The following is a 16,055-nucleotide window of genomic DNA, read 5'->3' on the forward strand; positions in this document are numbered from 1 at the left end:
CCGCGCAGATTAACGGAGAGACGCGGGGCGCAAATGCACCTCCGCTTTTGGATCGAGGAGCTTTGTGGGGATGTACGGCTTCATACACACCGGGAGCCGCTGTTAGCAGCTAAAGCACTTTCGGAAGGGCAGATTATGACCTGAGATCGGACATTAAAGGATTCCGCCGGGTGTCCGGTTAGTTTGCAAGAGCACTGACCACTGGCAGGTCAACGCCGCTGATAACTGTACCACGACTATTACAGTTCCCGTGCAAGTTCTCATGATACCTTTGCAAATTTGCCCTTTTCTGCAAAAAGAAGTTAGAAAGATACATTTTTAAAGCTTCCCTGCTTGCAAGAAATCCCATTTTTTCCATTTATTCACGGTTGCAATAATTGTAGTCCATGTTTTGGCGATGTTTTTGTTTTTGTTATTATCCTCTAGTTTGAACCAACAGTAAGGCGCTTCATAAAATCAGCTCATAAGTTTATTGATTAATTTCCCTCTAAATGTCAAAAAACACTCTTTCGAAAAGTTTTAATGTGTTAATTGTATGACACAAATTAAACTAAACATCTGAGAATGCTCTCTTTAAAGAACCAAACTTTGCACACACAAAAAAAAAAAGAGAGCACATTTGTATTTACCTGTTTTAAGTAGGCTACTGGAACTTAGATACATTTTTTTTTAAATGCTTGTTTTTTCATTATTATAAGCAATACGGTCAGTTAACAGGTTTTATATAAACTTTAAACTCTTAGGGTTGTACAAGAAGAAAAAAAAAAAAGGCCCGGAAACATCCATTGCAAATCACCCAAAACCTGTCCCTCATTTTTCAGCCTACACTCAAAAAAAATTATTTGTTGAATTTACTTAAAAAAGCTGCGTCAAGTGGTTCCACACAACTATATTGTCATTTTTTACAAATAACAATTTAGTTATATGAACAAAAGTAAGTCAAGTAAAGCTGACAAAATGTCTTTAAGTAAATACAAAGCATTTGAATTTGTCACTGTTACATAATATTTATATGTGGAGTTTACTTAATGTCATGTTAAATTTATAAACGTTTATTATGTTAGGTGAACACATTTATTGATTTAATTTACTTTATTAAAATAACTACTTTCTCTAGAAGAGTAAGTGGGAAACTATAAAATATAAAGTATATTTTTAGAAACAAAATTCAAAAATAATTTAATTGAGAACAAGAAGTCCATCCAATGAGTGTATGAGTGGCCACAGCCTAAACACAGGCACCACTCTTCTGCATAATGGGAACCACAAAAATGACAGAAACTCCTCTAAATGTCCAACATAACTGCACATAACACTAACAAACTAACAACATCTTTCCCTTTACTGAAAAAGATAAAATAACACTTTAATCCCTAAATTTACTCTTGCAGTCCCTTAAAAAGCATGCTGGGAACTACAGATCCACTGCACAGTTTGTTCGTTTCACTCAGCAATGTTAAGTTGACCGAACAAACACTAAAGTAAAGCTGACATTCTCATTTTTAGTAGAAACAACTCAGTAAATCTAAGTAAATTTAGTTACATTAGTTTAAGTAATGTGAACAAGGACGATTTGAGTGCAACTAACAACAGTGAAAGTTCATTTTTTTGAGTGTACATTTTCATTATTTTTTCATTAAAAGTCTGCATTAGAAGCAAAAATATTATGACTAATAAAACTGGAATGAAGTATGGCGCCACCTATGGGCACAGACTGACTGTTTGATATTTGTAATGATCAGTTAATGCCATCTGAATTATAGAAAGCAATCAACAGTGTTAATATGAGTGTAAACCAATGTAAGGGAGCGCAACAAATTCATTCACAACAGAAAAGATCAGTGAACAGTGACTTTTATGAAAACCGACAAATAACCAAATGTTGCACTTGACAATAAAAGTGACATATTTACAAAAGTATTAAAACTAGTTACTGTTCCAAGGTTTCAAAGAGTGTCTTGAATTAAGAGTCGATATAATCTCATCCCAAAGGAGGAATGTAGAAAGTAAAACAATCTGCTTTTTAAAAAACATTAAACATTTAAACACAAAGCGTCTGAAAACTAGTTTTCTATTCGTTGAGAAATCCTGAGAAATTACAAATTTCTAGAAATGCAAATCTGATTCTTTTATGCGTTCTGATGTTGTACATACAGAAATTTCTCAAAAAAGACATTCTTAAAAAATAAAAATATGTATAAACATAGGCGTCCCCCTGAGATCGACACATTTTAAAAATATGTCACACTAAAAGGACAATTTCATATAGATTTTGGATTTTTTTTTTTTTTTGTTTCCTTGTTCTTACGTCTCAAACAGTTTCTGGTCAAAATGCCTTAATCTAATTCGTTTTTCTTTTTTCCTCCCTATGTTTTTTTTTTTTTAAACAGGCAAGATGTAATCCACCAAAATATGAAATTTTAAAATCTAGGAGGATAACAAAAAGGTAATAAAAACAGTTGATAAAAAAAAAAACAGGTTCTCAGGAGAACTAAAATGCACGTAGAGATTTTTTAAAAGCGCTTCCATCGTCCGTCTCTAGAGGCGTCTCTCGGGTCTCTCCGTCTCTCGGGAGGGTAATTTCTGTTGTGTCCACCGCTGCGGTCGTCGTGGTGATGAAAGTCGCCCCGCTGGCCATCGCGCCGATGACGGTCGTGGTTGTTCCCGCTGTTTGCCTGGCGTTGATCTCTGCCGTTATTGCTGTTATTGTCCTGGGGAGAGTGACGCTGACCGCGCTGACCAGACCACTCGGGTTGCCAGGGGTTACCGTCTCCAGTAGCCCGGAGTTGCTGCATGCTCTGATGGAAGGCCCCATTGAACTGCTGCAACTGTTGCTGCATCTGAACCTGCCACATGTTGTTCATCTATTTAAAAAAAAAAAATAATAATAATAATACAGTGATTGACAACTTGAAATGCTTCAGGGTTAATATTTAAATGTGTCAACAGTGTTTGGAAAGTTACTTTGAAAAGTAATGCATTACAATATTGCGTTACTCCCTTAAAAAGTAACTAATTGAGTTACTTAGTTACTTTTTAAGAAAAGTAATGCATTACGCTACTTTTGCGTTACTTTTTCTTAGTTTTGGGCTTGTTTTTGTTTTTTTATAACAAAAAAAAGTTATATTTTTGTGCATCGGTAAAGACCTCTTCATACCAAAATTGAAATAAGCCCCAGGCTGAGGTAAAAATGCAGATTCCCGCATGAACAGTAGAGGGCGCAGCTCCATTCTGGATAATGGTAGAATAGGATGTAGTAGAAAAAAGTTTTACCAATAAAAACAAAAAATATAGTAATTTTCATCATCAAAGGTCAGCAGCAAGACATTGGTAAATTAAATATAAAGGTTGATTAAATGCATAAAAATATTAGTTTTATTTAACATTTAATTATTGGAGGTTTGCATAGTATTCTGATTTTGCATTTGACTGATTTTATTCATTTTGATGAATACTGAATCTTTATTGTGCAAGCGAGATAAATAAATGCTCACATTAAGTCTGAAACTACAATAACCATCATGTTTACACACACGCCTCTGCACTAACTCTCAACATGGGGGCAGGACAGCTGTCAGTCAAATTAATGTGAAAAAGTAACTCAGATATTTTGTTGTAAATGTAAAAGTAATGCGTTACTTTACTAGTTACTTCGAAAAAGTAATATTACGCAACTCAAGTTACTTGTAATGCGTTACCCCCAACACTGTGTGTCAATGCAGCAATCATAGAGGTGTTCTCACCATTGCCTGTCTCTGCAGACTGTCAGGGGAACTGAAGGACCTCTGGATGTTCTGTGGAGGAGAGTAGGACGGAGAGCCCATCTGCTCCGGGGTTCTGCCACACCACAACAGAAGAGAAACTCAGGTCAGGTTAAAAACCTGGAGCCACTAAACATTCTTTACCCCAGTTTAAAATATTCTAGCTGACCACCTGCGTGAGTTTAAGGAGATCGTTATTATAGAACACATTATAATACAACTTTATAATGACCAAGTTAGCTGATCTATAACACGCAACGGTAGTTTGCACTACATTTCAGAGAATCAGATCCGTCGGATTTACAACACGTCAATTCATCCACTTCTCCTGAAATACATGAACACAAGCGCCCAGTGAAGTGGGAAAAGCATAGAGTAAATTTGACTGCACAATGTGTACCTGATATGAAGAAAACCTGTCGTCAATTTATATATTCCAATCACACCGGATTACGGAAAAAAAAAAAAAAATTAAGGATAATTTGTATTAGGGGGTCGACCGATATGGATTTTTTAGTGCCGATGCCGATTTTTTTTTCATCAGCCTTAGCCGATGACCAATACGGGCTGCCGATTTTCTTGAGCCGATATTTGAAGCCGATACTGCTTTTGCTCCCTCAATTTACAACATAAAAATAACACAATGATCATGATAACTTAATTTACAATTTTTAAAAAAAGGAACATTTGTTGAACTAAAAAAAAAATAAAAAATATTTAACAAATAGTAAAAACAGGTGAGGTAGAACAAGAAAAAAAAAAAAAGTTCAGAGGTGAAAATAAATTCTGAAAATAAATATTTAAGCATAAATAAAATAATTACACTATTGCAAACAGTATCAACAAGCAAGCAGCATAATAAAGTGTACACTGACCGTACTATACTTAATTTTAAAACTATTTACAACCTAGTCATTTAATGGTTACACTCTAAAAAATGATGGGTAATTGGGTAACCCAGCAATTGGGTTGTTTTGACCCAGCGGTTGGGTTAAATGTTTGCTTAAAACAACCCAATTGCTGGGTTAAAACAACCCAATTGATGGGTTAGTCCATTTTCAACCCAACTTGGGTTATTTTTAACCCAGCATTTTTTAGAGTGTAGGTGCACTTAACTTAATCTCTTGTAGAGCAACACCAGCGGTAATTCAGGAAAAAAATCTCCCAATGCTCCACGTGAAACTTCAGTCTTTCGACCTTTTACCATTGTGTCAATTCTCAATTGATTTTGATTAATATGCGCGAGGGAGGGAGAGCAAGAGAGTTTGAAGACGGTGAGAGCTGCCTGTGGACGCCTGTCTGTAAATAATGCAGGGAAAAAAATATAGGCGAACGCAGCAGCCTTATATCGGCTGATGCCGATACACGTAAAAATCACAAATATCGGCCTGATATATCGGTCTAACACTAATTTGTATCCACGGAAAAAGACTTCTTAACCTTCTGGCACGTTCGCATGCTGGTCAAATGACATACTTTTTATTTATTTCAAACAAAAGATTATACTATATTTTAGTTTGATAACATTAGTTCATATTTAGGCCCCACTTTATATTAGGTGGTCTTAACTACTATGTACTTATATCAAAAAATAAGTACAATGTACTTACTGTTAGGGCTGGGCGATATATCGATATTAAAAATATATCGATATATTTATAGACGCGATATGGAATTAGACCATATCGCATATATCGATATAGTTCAAATTTGCGCTGCACCTCGCGCCACCGCCCCTCCTCTTCAAGGGGGGGAGGCGGCAGGCACAGAGCCACTATTCAACAAACATGGAGGAAGCAACTACGTCTGCGGAGCGCGCGGAGGATTCAAAGTATCAGATGAGCAACAACATCGCGTTATTTGTAGGGAGTGCAATAAACAAGTTACAGCCAGGGGTGGAAGCACTACAAATCTTTTTCACCACCTAAAACAGTGGCACAAACTGCAGTACGAAGAGTCTTTGAAACTGTGCGCTGCAGAAGCCACAAGCCATCGACAACCCGAAAAAGTACTATAACTAAAGCGGTGTCCTATCACATTGCTAAAGATATGATCCCCGTTGTAACTGTGGAACAAGTCGGATTCCAAAAGCTACTGAAAACTATGGACCCGAGATATGAGCTTCCCAATCCCAGTCGCAACTACTTTGCACGAGAAGCACTGCCACAAATGTACACTGAAATCAGACAGAGCCTTGCTGACCGGCTCGCTAACGTGACCCATTTTGCGTTGACCAGCGATATGTGGTCGAGCAGGACGTGTGAGCCTTACATGAGCGTGACAGTTCACTTCATTCAAGACTGGGAGATGAAAACAGCGTGTCTGTAACAGTAACGCTGCCCTTAAGTTACTAGGGTTCGTCATATTCTTTTGTAATGTTCGTTATTTGCATCTGTGGATTTGTTAGAAAGGAGAATAAAATCTGTTATTGGATTTTAATAAGCCATTTATAGTTGTAAAACTAAAATTTGATATTGTACTTCTCATCTAAATATATTTATTTCGGAAAAAGATTGGCCTATTTTATTTTATAGGCTATTTTTAAGATTTTTTATTTTATTTAAATGTGCACCTTATGGAGCTTTGATTTCAAAAAAGGTACTCCTGTCCTTTTACATTTTATTGTTATTTGAACAGCTGAGCATTTAATTATGAATCAGGTAAAGTAACCTGTTTACTATTTATGCATTTGATTTTGCAACTGTTCACTGAAATGGCCGGTTTCAATAAAACTACTTATGACGTCATATTTGGCTTTGACTTTGACTGAACATTTACTTTCACTTTGCGGAAAAAAATATCGGGATATATATCGTATATCGATATTCAGCCAAAATATATCGGGATATGACTTTTTGTCCATATCGCCCAGCCCTACTTACTGTGTCCAAATTGTATTGCAAAACACCTTTGCTGATATTGAGGTGGGATATGGGTAGGGTTAGGGGCAGGTGTGGTGGTATGGGTAAGTTTAAGGGTAGGGTTAGGGGCAGGTGTGGTGGTATGGGTAAGTTTAAGGGTAGGGTTAGGGACAGGTGTGGTTAGGGCTGTGCAATTAATCGAATTTCGATTTCGATTTTGCCTCCCAACGATCACCAAAATAGTACAATCGAGAAAAAACGATTATTTTGCCATGTTCAGTTTTGCAAGAACACTCTTATTTTGTCTTGCGTTCTGAATGAAACGCGCACGCGCTCATCCGCCCCTCCCGAAGCCACAAACTTTCTCAGTTCGTGAGTCTCGTGTGCATATCATCCGCTGGAATTTAAAAACTCGGCGCGAGTAAAGATGGCAGAAGGAGGGCAGTTACAGCAGCGTTTGGTGAGCAAAAAAGGCAAAACCAACTCCGTTGTCTGGGAACAGTTTGGCTTCGAGGAATCAGACGACGAGCAGAAACATGCGACGTGCAAGATTTGCTACATGGTAGTGGCTGCAACGCAAGCGGGAACACCACGAATTTGTTTAACCACTTGAAAATTAAACAGAGTGAAAATTAAACTATGACAATCAAATAAAGAAACAAAAACTGACGAGAGCAGGGGTGCCGTGTAAACGTCCTTTTTCCCCCTCATATTTTTCAAATAATTCTCTCTTTGTAAACTTTGTTTAATGCATGCGAGTGCTGCCGTATGTTTGAATATGACCAGTCGTTTTCACCGTCATCACCCGGGTTTAGTGCCAGAAGACGCGAATGAGAAGCCGCGCGCGCTGTGAGGAAATGTGTCTCTGTGCACTCATCCGAGAGCGCGCAAATATTGAGTTCTCTTTCAAGTCTTGCTCTTGAACGGACAAACTCACACAAAACGTATGTCAACGTCCATCTTGATGAGTATTCTAGCAGACATAGTCTGTATATGCCTTAAGTGAACTTTATACAGTCGATAAAGACGACGCATATCCGATCCGGATTGAATAGCTTTTGTAAGTTTAATAGGATTCATCTTTAATTTATGCACTCAACTATGCAATGTTATTTTACATTTGATACATTTCTGTACCTGAAAACTAATGTTAGACGTACCTGAAAAGCATATCTAGCCGAACCATATTGTTGATCTTATTTATTTGTGGTTATCATTTTTACGTGAATACTTTTATACTTTGATTTGAATATTTGTTATATTATTTATTTTAATAGTTCAAAAAGTACAACAAATGTTACAATTTCAATTGAATTGTTGAAAGGTGTATTTTTAATAAATACAACACATTCCCAAAGTCATGTGAAATAATCGTGTTACATAATCGTGATTTCAATATTGACCAAAATAATCGTGATTATGATTTTTTCCATAATCGAGCAGCCCTAGGTGTGGTGGTATGGGTAAGTTTAAGGGTAGGGTTAGGGACAGGTGTGGTGGTATGGGTAAGTTTAAGGGTAGGGTTAGGGACAGGTGTGGTGGTATGGGTAAGTTTAAGGGTAGGGTTAGGGGCAGGTGTGGTGGTATGGGTAAGTTTAAGGGTAGAGTTAGGGACAGGTGTGGTGGTATGGGTAAGTTTAAGGGTAGGGTTAGGGACAGGTGTGGTGGTATGGGTAAGTTTAAGGGTAGAGTTAGGGACAGGTGTGGTGATATGGGTAAGTTTAAGGGTAGGGTTAGGGACAGGTGTGGTGGTATGGGTAAGTTTAAGGGTAGGGTTAGGGACAGGTGTGGTGGTATGGGTAAGTTTAAGGGTAGGGTTAGGGACAGGTGTGGTGGTATGGGTAAGTTTAAGGGTAGGGTTAGGGACAGGTGTGGTGGTATGGGTAAGTTTAAGGGTAGGGTTAGTTGTAAGGGAAGAGCCAACTGTGTAATTACAAATGTAACTACAGAAATTAATTACAGATGTAATTACATGCAGGTATTTTTTTTTAAGTGTAAGTACAATGTAAAAACATGCATGTGTACACAATAAGTGTTTTGTATCAAATGATTATTTAAAATGTTAAAAAAAACTTAAAGCCGCAATACGTAATTATTAACTGTTAGAGGTCGCTTATTGAAAACAAAGGCATAACCTGATGACGCCTTGATTTGGCAGAGCTTTTATTCTGCCCCAGACGAGCGCTTCCACTTCTTCCACTCATGCACATGTGGGGTAACAGCGTTTTATCATATTACACACATTTGAGTGTGTTAAAGTTATGTTTTAATCCTACTCTGTGCGTTCACTCGGCGCCTACTATGAGACACTTGTTCACACTGCAGTGAGCTAGATCATATTAGGCATGGAAAAACAAGATTTAAACAAAACAACTGTGTTGAGCTAAATAAAAATTAGTTTTCTGTCGATGAATGCATCCAAACGGTTGCTCACCCGTCTAATAAAACACATATTAAAGCGTCTTTGGCGTTTCCATTGTTTCTACAAAACCCGAAATCGAGGGTAACGCAGGTATGATGTCATTCATAGGTGACACACGCACACAATCCGTGTCCTGGTTAAAATTGCTAATTTCTCTGGATTTAAACATTCTTGGAAACATTTTGGATAATGCAAGTACACAAGTCAACACAATATATAATGTTGTTCTAGTGGTTTTTGGATATTTTCAATCCAAAAACCGTACATATTCTGCGTTTAAGATTTTTTCAAGAATTGCACTAGAGAACATTCTTACGAACTTCTTAGAATCTCTTAAGATTTTCGTGAATCCGTTCCCAGATTTGCAAAAGTTTGGGTTCCGCAAGATTTTTTTTTTTAAGAAATGAATGCCTTTATTCAGCAAGGAATGGGATGCATTACTTTCATCAAAAGTAAAATAAATGACATTTATAAAGTTACAAAAGATAACGTAAATAAATGCTGTTGTGTTAAACTTGCTATTCAAAGAGTTCTATATTGTGTTTAATGCTTTCTTTTTTAATTTATTTTTGATCAAATAAATGCACCCTTGTTGAGCGGAAGAGGCTTAAAAAAAAAAAGCTAACCAACCCCAATCTTTTGAATAGTGTATATAAACATGCACATTACACAACTGAAAAAATTCAAAAGAAAATGCACTGTCCAATCATAAAGAAAGTAAAAGATTATACATACATTTTTAAATGTAAGTGCATAGTAAGAACGCAGACATGAAATCAGAGACCAGCCACTTGAAGAAATCCAATCACAAACGGTCACAAGAGACGCATTTGAGATGCAAGTGAATACCAGATGTAAAGCGGTCTCTGCTGACATCTTGTGACGGGATCACTTGAGACAGATGTGCAGAGCAGGTGTAAGCACAAGCACTGAATAAAGACTCAAAACAAAGATTACCTTCCACCGCGGTGACCTGGTGTATTCGCTGGACTGGGGTTTTGAGAGTTTGCTGGACTTTTGCCTTCCTGATTAATATGACTGCTGCCTGTTAAGAGATCGAGATGACGATTAATCAGGGACTGTTGTGGGGTTTTTTTGTAATTAACTCGTAAAGTTAACATGACAAGCCTTTCACAGCCCATTTGATTTCTGTAATCTGATCGTTTCAGATATTCATTTACTCATTTATGATTTAACGCCATATCAGCAACTATGGCTAGGTTCATGGCAAAAAAAAAATCAACAGTATTTAAATTTGTTAAAATATTTGTGATTATAAAATCAATTGTCATTAAAAATTCAAAAATTATTCCAGGAGAAACCCGTTTAAAAATGTCCATTAATATATTTTAATTAAAAAATGGACTATTAAAATATGTTTTACACCCAAGTAATTCTTACACAAAAGCACAAACCGGTTTCTCTTCCACTGTCTATAAATATAAATGACGTATTTATACACATCTCGTATATAAAACCTGTTCATATCTAATTTTAGAATAACAATAATGAACTCCTTGATTTGGTAACCTCATATAGTTTGCTACATATGCATTCGTTCCATTCGCCATTTATTGTAAATACAAGATTCAATGCGTTTAGAGTCAGATATGCACTGTTTTAAATAAAAGAAATTCAGAGGAAGAGCAAATTTTATAGTTTAAATTAAATTAATTTGCACACTTGAACCACTCACTATTTATTATTTATTTATGATTTAATGCCATATCAGCAACAATGGCTATATTCATGGCAATCAACAGTATCACTTCAATACATTGTTTACAATAATTTAACAATTTTGTCCTAAAAGCAATCACTATACAAAATCAGTTATATATACCAATAATAACCTTGAACCACTCACAAAATGGCCAAAACAAGCATTAAATAAATGGCTTAAAATGTGAATTTTAAATTGTGTAACCTTAATAACTACAGTTTTCTAAAAATGTTCTTAAAGATTACTGTAAAAACGGTTTTAAATCATGAAATGATTGGCGAGTGGCTATGCTGAAAGGACAGGCGGTGACAAACCTCACAATAAAGCAGTATAATATGGAAATCCCTACCGGCTCTGAACTGTATGTTGAGCTGCCGTCCATACAGACGGATTCCGTTGAGCAGGTTCAAGGCGTAGGGCACGGACACTTCATGTTTGAAGTTTACAAACGCAAACTGTTTTGATTTTCCATCATTGTCTTTGGGGATTTTGACTTTGATCAATGGCCCAGCCTATTGGAAAGGGAAATTACAGGAGAGACTTCGGATGTTACTTCAGGAAAACACTACTGGCAAAAACAGTTTTCATTCACAGGCTATTTGAGATTGAGCTGTTCTGCTTCAACATGTCTTTTTAGACCAGAGGAAAGAAAAGATCCAAAATACACATTTATGTGTTTATTTTATTACATTTCACCTATGCATGTCGGTAGATTTGAATTACAATACATATCTATAATCTCCTGGGTCCCAATGTCACATTATATTTTAGTGGATTTCCCCGACACCATACAGTGTCCATACAAAGCACAGTTCAACCCCTGGAGCACTTTTAAAATGGATGGATGCACTCTTTTGGGCTTCATATTTTGGTCAGCCCAGGGCTCCAGACCAACTTTTTCACTAGGAGCACAGTGGCCCCCAACTGAAAATTTTAGGGGCACAACCAGAAATTTTAGGGGCGCACACCGTAAATCAACATGCCAACCAAATCTACTAATTTCCACTGTATTACTAATAGGGATCGGTATCGTTAAGGTTTTAATGGCATTACTACTCTTACCGATACTGCTTATCGATCCGGTACTTTAACAGTATTCTTACCGGTTCATTTTATTATCCTTTTCTTTTCTTTTTTTGTATAAAAAAAAAAAAACATAAATTAAGAACATAATTAACATGGCTTTATAATCTGAAAAGTAAAATATCTATAACAAAAGAAACCGCCAAGTTTGAACAAAATATAAAACATCTATGTGTAAATGGACCAGTGCGCAGGCATTCAGAGGGTCTGCTAACATTAATATTACAGTAAAGAACAAACCTACAAAGAAATCAAATAAAGTAATGAAATGTAAAATAACACTGCACAGTTTTCACTGTATAAATTGATAGATTAATGCTTATAAAAGCTTAAGTTATTAATTCAAGAGATGTGAATATTTTCTATTTGCCTTTTGTTCGATTCGAATTAATGGCTCAATCGTCAGCAGGTTTATTAGACGCTGCCCCTTTAAGACCGGTCGAATGTAGAACTAATAATATCATATTCTCCTATTTCTCCAAACTATTTACACCCATTTAAGATATAAACTGTTAAAATAACTACTCTCCAATCCGGTCATTTTGACACCGGCTATTTGTTGTTTATTTGATGGTTTAGACGCGCACACAAAGCCTAAAATATAAAGTGCAAGTCGGTCCATTCCGCAGCACACACACATAAGCCGCCTTGAAGTTGGAAACAGCGTCTCTTGCGCGGATTATTGTGCATTTAATAGCTCTTTATTATCACACACATCCCGCAGTTTAGCAACAGTAGAGACTGCAGTTTACAACAATCACTGAATCTGACGTTTAGTTTAGGTTTAGGGAGAAATGACAGCGCAAGGATGTCGCGCGCGACGGAACACGGCTATAGGAATAGTTTTACCTCATACCATCTTTTTATAATTCTTGGAAGCCAAAATCGAAAATAAAATCACAGCACATCCCTAAAGTTTAAGCAGACTAAACTTTAGTTTAGTTCTTGGCCATCGTCCCTCATTAAAGCTGACTGTGGTGTTGTGTTCGCTGTAGCTCGCTCGCTTTCTCTTCTGGATTGCGAATGGCAAAAATGCATCACGGACAAATGTTTTAATATTCTCTCATATAGAAACGGCTGGCAAAGATAGAATTTGCCAGACATAACGTCTATCAATTATAATTAGTAAGTGTATTTTCTTAATTTCTCCATTGCCGACAGCAGCCAAATTTACTGGTCACACATGTGCAACTGGATGTAAAATTCAGTCGCACACTCTCAAATTTTAGTCGCAAATGGTCGCACTCTGGAGCCCTGCAGCCATTCTAAAGCTTGGATTAGCCAGGACATTGTTTAATATAACAGATTCTGTTCGTCTGAAAGAAGAATGTCATACACCTAGGATGACTTGAGGGTGAGCAAATCATGGGCTAATTTTAATTTGTGCGAATTTTCCCTTAAGGTCTGGATGTCCTGTAAAGAGCACATTCAGGGCTTTTCAAAGATGCCATTTGTTTTGAGGTTTCACCAGGACAACTTCAACAACAAATGACTGAATGATCAAATGTAGCACTCTTATGGAAATATGATAATGTTTTGCAATTATTTAAATCTGACTCATTATCAAGTTGTTTTTTTATAAATCAACATCTCAGGAAAATGTAATGGGGTTTCTAATCAAAATATGACTGTTACAAAACAGGGCATTGATTTCATACATGTCCTCAATAGAGGACACCGGGACTTAAAGCATGTTTATCAGGCATTTTGGGAGACACAACAAGTGAATAGAGGAAAGAAATTACATATCAATGTTCCTATAAAATTACATACGATATTATGAAAATGTTGCCAATTATTACTCTCATTATTACACTTATTACATGTTGCTCCAAGAACACATTAATATCCAGTGCATGGATACATTGCATTGAATGGGAAAACCCATGTATGGTCATTTTACCCACATACTGCATAAAGTAAAATGGTATCAATTCAATCCGTTATATATTTCATAACATAGTTGAGAATCATCTTAAAGTTTGGTTTAAAAAAAAAATGTATTGGTGAATTAAAAAAGAAATCCCATTGTTTTAGCCTATAGGTATACATTTCATATTTTATTTTTTACACAACCGAGTCCCGTGTCCACTTACGAGAATATAGCATATCATATAAATAATTTTTAAACAACAAAAAAAGTTTCTCTCCTGCACAGAACCAGAAAGCAACGCTTAACGTTAAGTTACATACACCAAACGATATAACGTTATATTGATTAGGTTTATTCATATTTGGCTTATTTATACATTCCACTGTTATATCAACAAAATTAAACAAGAATTTTAAACCTGGCTTTATCCAATATTCAGATGTCGGTTTCGGAAATGCATGCTAATTCGTGCATACTTGATAGCATATTTAAAAATAACATTTCAGAAATACTACATTACAATTGTTTTAATGTAACGTTACTGTGATTAATCATCTAGGTATGGTGATATCTATCAGTTGAAATGTTTCCCTTTTTCACCTGTAGCCTTAATGAACGACACATTCATCAAATTTGAGACGATGCAAATTAATGGCTAGGGCTAACGTGCGTCTGCTAAAAACAACAACTTAATATCAACAGCGCAAAAACACACTCTGTAAGTGTTAAAATAAAACGTAAATGAATCCCAAATCGCTCCCACTCACATACACATTTAAAAACGACACCATATATCTTATACTAGTCTAATTAGTTTGCAGATCGAGCTAAAATAAACAGCAGACAGTCAATCGTTAGCATTAGCCAGCTAATCACCGACGCTAAAGCACTTACCTGTAAAAACAGCTCGAATATAACTTCTTCTGTAATTTGAGGGTCCAAGTTCCCGACAAACAGAGTCCGGTCAGCCTCATCGGCTATGCCCATTTTGTAAAATATAGATAATCCAGCCGGTTGATAACGTTAACTCTGTTAGCTTGAATTTATCACCAACCCACCTGTCTTTAAAACGCTTTTGCCGTGTGTGAGCAATAACTGTCGTGATGAACAGCCTCTTCACGACACAAATGGGCAATTCCGTCCACAAGGAGGCACTATTTCACACTTTAAAGATGTGTAGCTACCAAGTAGCAATTGCCTTTAATAAAGCAAAAATCAATATCCAACCTGGTGCTCTTGTGCTTAAATTAGATTAATTAAAATATAATGATTTTTCAGTCACACCTCAAGAACAGAGAAGGCACTTGTTGACATTGTGGAGATAACGGTTGGCTCTGTCACAGATAAACAACAGGTTTGGGTTGCTATTGTTAGGTTATTTTTATTGCCTGTGACTAAAAATAGTTGGGGGTTTTAGTCTTCAATCATAGACTACTTTAAGATAAAGTAAAGTACTATTAAATAATGGCATACAATCCAGTGATGTGTTCAGTTCAGTCAAACTGAAATGATGTAGGCTTACTGTACAGATTTCATGCTTGGCAGTTCAAAATCTGTTCCTAAAGAATAAAACGTAGGTGAGCTCCATATAATAAGCTGTAATTCCTCAGTTTAACTACTTAAAGGGTTAATTCGCCCAAAAATTAACATTCTGTCATTAATTACTTTCTGACCCCTCCATAGCCAGCAATTTAATGACCACTTTCAAGGTCCAGAAAAGTAGTAAAGACATCGTTAAAATAGTCCATGTGACTCCAGTGGTTCAAATTTAATGTCATGAAGTGACAAGAATACTTGTCAGAGAGCTCTTGGATTTCATCAAAAATATCTTAATTTGTGTTCTGAAGACGAACGAAGGTAATGACAGAATCTTCATTATTGGGTGAACTAACCCTTTAACACTACAACAAATGCTTTTCTTACTTAGTATTTTTGTCTTGTTTTCAGTCCAAATATCTACAAAATCTTACATTAAGAAGCATTTACTATAAGCAAAAGTTTTTGTCTTGTTTTGGGAAAAATGACTCAAAATTAAGGGAGTTTTTTCTTAAAATAAGCAAAATAATCTTAATTCAAACAGAAAACAAGATTATTTTTCTTACCCTATTGGCAGATTATTTTGTTTATTTTAAATTAGTACTTGAGTTATTTTCCCCCAAAACAAGACAAAAACTTTTGCTTGTCTAGTAAATGCTTCTTAATGTAAGATTTTTTAGATATTTGGACTGAAAACAAGACAAAAATACTAAGTAAGAAAAGCATTTTTTGCAGTGAACTGGACAAGAAGTGAAAGTGTTGGAGATGTTAATATTTTTAGTTAGTACCTAAAGTA

General features: G+C 36.0%; 1 protein-coding gene across 1 annotated transcript; it reads right to left on the bottom strand.

Annotated features, from left to right (window-relative positions):
• Window positions 1–453: 453 nt before the first annotated feature.
• On the bottom strand, window positions 454–14,823 carry rbm7 (RNA binding motif protein 7). Its single transcript, XM_079825679.1, has 5 exons — window positions 14,618–14,823; window positions 11,117–11,279; window positions 10,002–10,089; window positions 3,744–3,837; window positions 454–2,864 (listed from the first exon to the last, which is right to left on the bottom strand). The coding sequence occupies exons 1-5, from the start codon at window positions 14,708–14,710 to the stop codon at window positions 2,514–2,516; spliced, it is 789 nt and encodes a 262-aa protein (XP_079681805.1). The 5' UTR covers window positions 14,711–14,823; the 3' UTR covers window positions 454–2,513.
• Window positions 14,824–16,055: the final 1,232 nt, after the last annotated feature.

This window comes from Gobio gobio (genome assembly GCF_949357685.1).
Source record: "Gobio gobio genome assembly, chromosome: 9".
NCBI lineage: Eukaryota > Metazoa > Chordata > Actinopteri > Cypriniformes > Gobionidae > Gobio > Gobio gobio.

What these genes read in the sequence shown, in the direction of transcription:
- rbm7 (XM_079825679.1), bottom strand. Translation starts at nt 14,710, where the DNA reads ATGGGCATAGCCGATGAGGCTGACCGGACTCTGTTTGTCGGGAACTTG. An exon ending in TATTCGAGCTGTTTTTACAG is followed by an intron (nt 11,280 to 14,617) that starts GTAAGTGCTTTA and finishes CCTTTCCAATAG; the next exon opens with GCTGGGCCATTGATCAAAGT. An exon ending in GTCTGCAGAGACAGGCAATG is followed by an intron (nt 2,865 to 3,743) that starts GTGAGAACACCT and finishes TTTTTTAAATAG; the next exon opens with ATGAACAACATGTGGCAGGT.